Genomic DNA, 9,640 nt, shown 5'->3' on the forward strand with positions numbered 1-9,640 from the left:
TAAAACTTTTTATCGAACTTTTCTTACAGAACAAATGAAAATAATGTGCAGTTACCATGGAGATTTAACATGTGGATGTTTGGTAGGTTTGACTGTGAAGTTCATAACACAATAATTTAAATATGAAGCCAGAGTGATGTGTTAGTGAGCTGTGTCGGGCAAACAGAGTCGTCTCTCTCACCAACCTGGTTAAATCACCATGGTAACGTATGCTGAACACATGTAAATATGGAGCTGAACATTATTTATGTTTGTTCTGTAACAAAAGTTCAATAAAAGTTTCAGAGTATCAGGATCAGACAGAAATCTGTGAGTGTGCAGCTCCATAAATCTGCAGCTTCATAACAATCATAACACTGTGACTGTAAAACACTCTCAGCTGTATTTAATGAAAAGATGATGAAACCTGCTGAGTGTAAAATAAGCAGCATCAGTTACAGAGAGGGTTGTTACACACACTTTGTTTTTCTTCCTGCTGCATTCAACACACACAAAGTTCATAGAAACATGAAAGAGCTCAGTTTGACTGAGACAACATTTCTACATCCAAACTGAGTCACAGCTCATTCATTTGTAACTGATCAATGATCCTGAACACAATCAGGCAGATTATTGATCGTCTAGAATCCACAGACCTTCATCTACACTCAGATCATCACACAGCATTTGTGTTGTCACTTCATTCAGTGTGTGTAACAGCTGATCTCAGGTCTGTGTTGTTCATCTCTCACAGAACAAGTTCTTACAAACAGCTGAAGCTCCAACACAAAAACACTCACTGACTCTGAGATCAGAGCTCAGAAATTCATGTGTGTTTGTAACACAGTTTGACTTTGTGTCAGTAAATCTCATGAACAGCCTGAAGATGAAGAAACTGTAGTTCAGAGTCACTGACAGACAGCACAGACACACACTGTTGGTCTGAGTCTGAACATGATGATCATCAGAGAAATAACATCAGACTCTGAACATCCAGCTTTCTACAGCCGTCTGCTGGATGTTCACCATCATTTATTTATCTTTGTGTTTGTTCATCTGACTCACAATCAGGCTGAAGATGCTGCTACATGTGGATCAGCAGGATTCAGATTACATCTTCTGTAGATCAGGAAACCAACAACAGCAACAAGAAGCACAGCAGGAACTGTCAGACCGATGATCAGTCCAACAGATCCATCCTCCTTCTCTTTGTCTTCCTTTCCTCCATCTTTCTTGTCTTCATCCTTCTCTTGTCCTTCTGTCTGACCTGCAGGTGAGAAACAGGTGTGAGGTGTCAGCTGTCAGGTAGGTGATGAGTGAAGAACAGAACAGAATCCATTTCCTCTTCAAACTGCTGTCAGACATTATCTACTGCACTCTGATCACATCACTCAGACCAGCTGCTTTCTACAAAGTCTCATCAACAACATCTTTAGAAACAAACATCAACAACCAGGAAGCAGCTTCACCTCTGATCACACACACACTCAAGTCTACTCACTCACCTGGAGGAGCAACATGAAGGTAGGTGGTGTTGATGAGCTTCAAACTGGGTATCATTTGGTTTGGTTCTTTCTGGACAACACCACACTCGTATGTTCCAGCATCATTAATTGTCACATCCTTCAGAATCAAAGACACGTCTCCATCCTTCATCTGTCTGTCCTGCAGCTCCACCCGGTTCTTAAAAGATGGATGCTGGTCGTCTGGTTCAAATCGGCCATCTCGGTACAAAAACACATATTGTTCATCTCCCAGGTCAGCTCTGCTCCACTCTACACCTATGATGTTGTTGTTTGGAGCTCGACATGTCAGAGTGACGTCCTGTCCAGACTCAGCTGTGATGATTTTCTGGTCTGAAAGAGGAAACAACACAGAGCAGAGAGGTTAAAGGTCAAAGTACGACTGTTCACTTCTACAGCAGCCAATCAGAAACACACAATAAAAGATTGTCTTCTGTTATTAGATGATGATCTTTGATTGTGTCTCTTCTTGTGTCAGCTGCTCCCTTCAGGCGTCACCACAGCGAGTCTTCTCCTCCTCCTCACCTGATCCCGAGCATCTTCATCAGGGCTGATTTGTGACAGAAGGACAGCAGCAAGAGTGAAAGGGAAGGTTTAAAGATGGCAGTGAGCTGCTGTGATGTTTGCTTTGGAGACTCTGACACAAAGACAGGAGGCCGAGCTGAACATGTTCAGATTTTCATTGAGAGCAGAAAGGACGAGATTATGAACGAGTTGATCAGAGGGAAGCTCAGGCTGAGAGGTTTGGAGACAAAGTTCATGAGAAAGACTGAGATGGATGAAAAACATCATCTGAAACCATTTTGTGAACAAATAAAAACAAATCTTTAGTTTTAGAATCTGTTAGTTTGATCAAATGTTGTTGATGGACGAGTTCATTGAGACTCTGGATGTCTGTCAGACTGAGTCACTGCTTTTATTGGAACAGCTGTACTGATGCTCCTAAATCTGGCCTCTGACACAAACCTCCAAACAGTAAGAATGAAAAAAGAATAAAACCATTAAAAACTCTTCAAGCAATAAATAATCAAACCTGAAAAAGAAGAAAATCATCTGGAAACTAAACTGAACTAAACACAAAAAGTCCAAATGGAATAAAAACTAATGAGAAAATACAAAACTACAATAACTCTGTTGCACAAACAACAACATGTGCTGATAATAAGTGAACATAATGTGTGAGAGAAAGCAGCCTCTCATTATAAGACACTGTGAGTCTCTGCATGCTGCCTTTATGGAGCTACAGCTGTTTGTATACACTGAACAAAAAGCTTTGTAGCTGTATACTGACTCCTGACACTACAACACATCACACTGACACACACATTACACTTCTTTGTGTCTGTGCTGCAAACTGCACCGACACACACAGACTCCACCCAACTTTGTGTCGATCGCAACACTGAATGAATCAGAAACTAATTGTTAGAGAAATATTATCAGCATGTAAACCAGACTGAGACTCTTTATCTCAGAAATAAACTCAGTTTAGTTTCTAACAGTTAAATCTGACCTGCAGAGACGAACAGGACAAACATCAGCGTGGAGCAGAGTGACGCAGTTACAGCAGACATGTCCGTGTTCTCTGTTTCTGCTGATCTGACTCTTAGTTTGTTCTATTGTCTGAGTCTGTTGGTGTTTCACTCAATAACTGAACCTGAGTTTAAACCTGAACACATCAGATTAAATTTAAGGTTTAAATAAAGCTGATAATCACAGATTACGGTAACAGATCTCAGTCGCCTCCTGATCCTACATTTTGTGTGTCAGAGCAGCGGACTGGTAAAAAAAAAAAAGGAAGAAGAAGAAAACGCGCAGCACCAAAAAGGGCGATTAAAAGTGACTGTAAGTGTAGCTGTTCTTTAACCAGTTACACAGAATTAAGTCATGTCCTGGCAACAGAATTTAATATTCAGAATATACAGCAGAGACACAGAAAGACGGAGTGACCCCACCCAGTTTCTCCACACACGGACACAGACAGACTGAAACAATATGAAAGTAACTCTACTGCAAACTGGTTGTCTCACAGGAAAATGTAATTTGTTCTTAGAAAAGTTAAATTATAAAATCTGACCTGCAGAGACGAACAGGACAAACATCAGCGTGGAGCAGAGCGACGCAGTTACAGCAGACATGTCCGTGTTCTCTGTTTCTGCTGATCTGACTCTTAGTTTGTTCTAAATGTCTGAGTCTGTTGGTGTTTTCACTCAATAACTGAACCTGAGTTTAAACCTGAACACATCAGATTATATTTAAGGTTTAAATAAACCTGAACACATCAGATTACATTTAAGGTTTAAATAAAGTTAAAGCTGCGGTTCAAACTCTTCCGTGTCTCGTGTCTTGTCGCGTTACAGTGACGTTTGGTAGGTTGGACTGAGGATGCGCAGACATAAGTGCGTCATAACAAACGAGGTGAAGTGGAAAAGTTTTAGTGTTCAGTTGTTGAACGATCTCCACAGAACAAAATCAGAAGCTCTCGTGTGTCGTCAGGTATGAACAGTTTGTGTTTCAGTCTTTGAAGCAGAAGTTTTGTTTTGTTTCTGACAGCAGCTTGAATCTCGTTTCATCGTCACAAACAGAAAAACAGAATCAATATGAAAATAAGTCTCAGGGAAATTTTTTTACTCTGCAGCCAAAACTTCCTGTTCTATGTCAAAGTTAAATCTGATCTGCAGAGATGAACAGGACAAACATCAGCGTTAGTTTGTTCTAAATGTCTGAGTCTGTTGGTGTTTTCACTCAATAACTGAACCTGAGTTTAAACCTGAACACAGAAGATTAACTTTAAGGTTTAAATAAAGATCAAAATCTTTTTTTCGGCCGTTCGGTCAATCTCAAAATGTCCGACTGTTAAGGATGTTGAGCCATGTGATGCTGTGACGTGTTACGTTGAACTGTAGAATGATCATAAAGTGGGTCAGAAAACACTCATATGTATGTGTGTGTTTGTGTGTGTTTGTGTGTGTGTGTGTGTGTGTGTGTGTGTGTGTGCGTGCGTGTTTATATGTGTGTGTGTGTGTGTGTATATATGTATATACTCTTTTACTTTGTATAAAGTTCTCTCTGTTTTTTGCACAGTCAGGTCACATTCCACTGCGTGTTACATCTGTATAACCATGCACGTGACAAATAAAGAATCTTGAATCTTGAAAAATAGGTGAAAAATTATTTACAAAATATAAAATATCTAAAATCTAAAGCAGGTCTGAGTGTTTAACACGTTCAGTTCTTGAATGATCTCCACAGAACAACACAAACATAACGTATCCCATCATCATCATCAGCTACACATAAAGACCATCATCAGCCAAAGGACTTCAAAATGACTTCACTGTATGAAAATGTATATTGTTCTATGGAGGAGGCAACATTTAGCTGTAGTCATGAGGGATTAATAATAAATGCTGTTTAAACCTGACAGAAAGACAAACTGGTTTGATTTCACATTCTTCTCATTTCCATCAAGAAAGAAGAGCTGAAACAGAAACATCCTCTGTCTGCAGAGTATTTGCTGTTTATGCTTTATATTGTAAGGTAGACCCTACAATAGTCCATATAGAGAAAAACCCAACAATCATATGACCCCCAATAAGCAAACACTTTGGCGACAGTGGGAGGGAAAAACTCCCTTTTAACAGGAAGAAACCTCCGGCAGAAATAGGCTCGGGGGTGGGACCGGTTGGGGAGAGGGAAGGAAAACAGGATAAAGACATGCTGTGGAAGAGAGACAGAGATTAACACATAGTGAGTGAGAAAGGTGACTGAAGAAGAAAAACTCAATGCATCATGGGAATCCCCGGCAGCCAACGCCTATTGCAGCATAACTAAGGGAGGATTCAGGGTCACCTGGTCCAGCCCTAACTATATGCTTTAGCAAAAAGGAAAGTTTTAGTCGTTACTTTAAAGTAGAGATAGTGTCTGTCTCCCGAATCCAAACTGGAAGCTGGTTCCACAGAAGAGGGGCCTGAAAACTGAAGGCTGTCCCTCCCATTCTACTTTTAAATACTCTAGGAACAGCAAGTAGGCCTGCAGAGCGAGAGCGAAGTGCTCTAATAGGGTGATATGGTACTACAAGGTTGTTAATATTAGCCTGATTATTTAAGACCTTGTATGTGAGGATTTTGAATTGAACAACATAAACCAGCAGATGTGAGATCACTTACTGTTGTCAGGAAAATCCTCAGTTTCTGCTCCTCACCGTGATGAGAAAAAAAAAAAAGAAAGTGAAAACATGAAAAAGCGTGTAAATGGAATCAGTTTAAATCAGCTGTGAGTGTGAATCAAACTGTAAAACTGAAGTAAGCAGAATAATCCTGATAAAGTCCTGGTCTCTGACCTCTCTGACTGTAACTCTGATACTGAGTGAAGCAAAACCTTTAGTATAACTATAAAAGACCGGATAGCACAAAGGATGAGGCGGGTCTGCTTTGTGTAAATATTTTTGATATGACTCTGAAGGTGGGCCTAAACTCCAAAGTACAAACTTCCTGTCTGCTGCTGCCAGGCAGTAAATGCTTTTGATTATGTATGAAAAACAGGATACTAAGCTGATTGTTCAAAAGTTGGTGGAAGGCTACAGTTCTTTGGCTGCTGTTCAGAGTTCTGGGTGTTGTCAGTGTTTAAAATGCTGCAGAAACAGATGAACTGAGCACAGACAGCAGGCCCACAGTACTGTAGGTGTCACGGCCAGGCGGATCAGCTGCACGCTGATCAGCACTCTCTCTCTTCCTCTCTCCTCTTCTCTCTCGCCGGGGCGGAACTCACTGTGGGTTCACGCCCTCGGCCCACGCCCTCGGGAGATGAGACACCTGGGTCTCGTTAAGGTGATCAGCACTTAAGCCAGGAGGTGACTGCGAGTATATTTCCGCATGCTCGACCTGCGCTCAAAACAAGAGCGTCCATCAACCACCCTCTGGCCTCCTCCAACCTCTGCCGACTCCGAGTCGTCCCTGGTCGCACATCGCTGTTGACTTCATCACTGGTCTGCCCGTCTCGTCAGGTAACACTGTCATTCTCACCATTGTGGACCGTTTCTCCAAAGCTGCTCATTTTGTCGCCCTCCCCAAGCTCCCCACCGCTCTAGAGACCGCCCGGCTACTCACGGACCACATTTTTCGCCTCCATGGACTCCCCACGGACGTTGTGTCAGACAGAGGACCACAGTTTACGTCACGTGTCTGGAAGGAGTTCTGCAGTGCCCTCGGAGCTCAGGTCAGTCTCTCCTCTGGCTTCCACCCACAGACCAATGGCCAAACGGAGCGTGCCAATCAGGAGCTCGAAGCGGCTCTCCGGTGCCTGGTATCCACTAACCAGTCAACTTGGAGCGAGCAATTGTCATGGATTGAGTATGCTCATAACAGCCTTACCTCCTCTGCCACCGGTGTGTCCCCTTTCGAGGCGTCCATGGGCTACCAACCACCACTCTTCCCAGCCGTCGAAGGTGAGCACTTTGTTCCCTCTGTCCAACAGCATCTTTGGAGGTGTCGGCGCGCCTGGAGAGCAACTCGGGCCGCCCTTCTCCACACGGTGGAACGCAATAAGCGCCTGGCGGATCGCCACCGGACCCCTGCTCCCACCTACGCACCTGGACAAAAGGTTTGGCTGTCCACCAGATTCGTCCCGCTCAGGTCTGAATCCAAGAAACTGTCTCCCACTTTCATTGGTCCCTTTGAAATCGACTCTGTGATTAACCCGGTCTCTGTCCGTCTTAAACTGCCCCGGAATATGAAGATCCATAACACCTTTCACGTGTCACAAGTGAAGCCGTGCCTCTCTAGTCCTCTGTGCCCTCCTTCCAGGCCCCCTCCGCCCGCCCGGGTCATTGATGGCCACCCGGCTTTCACCGTTTCGCGGATCATGGATGTCCGGCGCCGGGGGCGCGGTTTGCAGTATCTCGTGGATTGGGAGGGCTACGGGATGGAGGAGCGTTCTTGGATCCCGCGGGCGGCCCTTCTGGACCACGGTATGGTGCGGGCGTTCCATGCGGCTCACCCTGACAAGCCTGGGGGTCGCCAGGAGGCTCCCGTCGGGGGGGGGGGGGTACTGTCACGGCCAGGCGGATCAGCTGCACGCTGATCAGCACTCTCTCTCTTCCTCTCTCCTCTTCTCTCTCGCCGGGGCGGAACTCACTGTGGGTTCACGCCCTCGGGAGATGAGACACCTGGGTCTCGTTAAGGTGATCAGCACTTAAGCCAGGAGGTGACTGCTGTTCGTCGCTGGATCGTTGTCTACCACGCGTTAGTGAAGCCAAGCTACAGCAAGTTAGAGTGTTTCCCTGTGTGCGTCGTACTTAACCCTGTCTCCCTGTCTACAGAGCTCCCTGGATTTTCCCCCCGTGTGATTCCCGTGTGGCAGTGTCGGAGTGTGAGCCTGTGATCGTGTGAGTGGATATTCTGAAGAACGCGTGCTTTCCCCTGGACTTCCCTGGAGACCCCTTCTCCCCTCACTCAGCTGTATATAGCACCCCCCCGCACATTCTTGTATATACACCTGGTGGATTGTAAATAAACCCTTCTTGTGAGCATCAGAACCGGAGTCTTGCGCTTGAGTCCTCCTCCAAACCGTAACAATAACGGTCCAGCCATCATGGACTCAGCGGACTCAAATCCCACCCAGCAACCCGTCCTCACCCCGGAGGCAATTCTGGAACGCCACGAACACATGCTTCGGCACATAAATCAACAACTGGCTGCACTCACTCAAGTCCTAGCTCAACATCTACCGTCGGTAAGCCCACCTTCACCTCCTCCGTCTGTTTCTCCTCAGCTATCGGCCCCGAATCCATCTGCAGCCGCTCCACCTGTTCCCCCCTGCACCGGCTTCCTCTGAACCTCCAGAGCGATCGTTACCGGCGCTGGAGCCCTTCTCGGGTGAGTTCGATAAATGTGGTGGATTTTTGACTCAGATCACGCTACAATTCCGTCAGTTACGAAGAACGTATGAGACAGACGGGGCCAAAATCGCCTTTATGGTTCAACTGTTACGTGGGCAGGCATTAAACTGGGCGCAAGCCGTTTTAAGAACAGCCCCTGAGATTTCTTATGAGGACTTTCTCACCAAATTTAAAAGTGTTTTTGAAAGGGGCACCGGGGCGGAGGCGGCCGCCCACAGACTGTTAAATTTGAAGCAGGGGAGGCGGAGTATGGCGGAGTTTTCGGTCGAATTCTGGACCTTGGCCGAAGAGACTGGGTGGGGGCAGTCGGCATTGATAAGTACTCTCTTGAATAATGTTTGTGATGAGTTAAAGAGAGAATTGATGATGAGGGATGTTCCTAAGACCCTGTCTGATGTGATTACGCTATGTGTGAAGATAGATGAGCACCTACGGGCGCGCCGGGGAACCGGAAACTACATTTCCCAGAGGCCCCCGGGGCGCATGGAGACGACGTCAGGGGGAGGCGCACTTAGCGGCAGTCACGCATCGGACAGTATGGAGGAGGGTGAACAGCCGATGCAACTGGGCCGCTCCAGACTGTCGCCCGAGGAACGGTATCGTCGCTGGAGAGCCGGTGAGTGCTTTTATTGTGGCCGCAGGGGCCATATTGCCATGGATTGCCCGGCCTGGCCAAAAGACAGCGCCCGCCAGTAGTGAGGAGTGTACGGGTGGGCGAGGTCACCTGTTCTCAGTCACCTCCTCGTCTCATGATTGCAGCTAAGCTAACGGTTCGTCTCAAGACTCATTCTCTCGACGCCCTGATCGATTCCGGGGCAGAACAGAATTTTATTGATGCCTCGCTGGCGCTCAAATTAGGTTTTATCACGGAGCCTCTGTCTCATTCACTCCAAGTCACAGCCCTTAGTGGCCAGCGTCTTCCAGACATTACTCATGTCACAGAACCGGTTTCCCTGACTCTTTCTGGCAATCATGTTGAAACCATACAGTTGTATGTCTTTAAAGCCCCGCTCACACCACTAGTCTTAGGCTATCCCTGGCTATGTCTGCATAACCCTGTGATTGATTGGAGGAAGGAAAGTATTTTGGGGTGGGGGGAGGAGTGTCACATGTCCTGTTTAAAAGCCGCCACCCCCGCCATGAACCTATCACCCAGTAAAACTATTTTAGAACCGCCTGATCTATCCTCCATACCATCTGTTTATCATGACCTGGCGCAAGTGTTTTGTAAAGATAAGGC

At 45.9% G+C, this 9,640-nt stretch overlaps 1 protein-coding gene across 1 annotated transcript; it reads right to left on the reverse strand.

The window, feature by feature from the left end:
• Nucleotides 1-1,476: 1,476 nt before the first annotated feature.
• On the reverse strand, nucleotides 1,477-3,137 carry LOC134624822 (programmed cell death 1 ligand 1-like). Its single transcript, XM_063469902.1, has 2 exons — nucleotides 3,016-3,137; nucleotides 1,477-1,835 (listed from the first exon to the last, which is right to left on the reverse strand). The coding sequence occupies exons 1-2, from the start codon at nucleotides 3,074-3,076 to the stop codon at nucleotides 1,477-1,479; spliced, it is 420 nt and encodes a 139-aa protein (XP_063325972.1). The 5' UTR covers nucleotides 3,077-3,137.
• Nucleotides 3,138-9,640: the final 6,503 nt, after the last annotated feature.

This window comes from Pelmatolapia mariae, linkage group LG3_W, assembly GCF_036321145.2.
Source record: "Pelmatolapia mariae isolate MD_Pm_ZW linkage group LG3_W, Pm_UMD_F_2, whole genome shotgun sequence".
Lineage (NCBI taxonomy): Eukaryota > Metazoa > Chordata > Actinopteri > Cichliformes > Cichlidae > Pelmatolapia > Pelmatolapia mariae.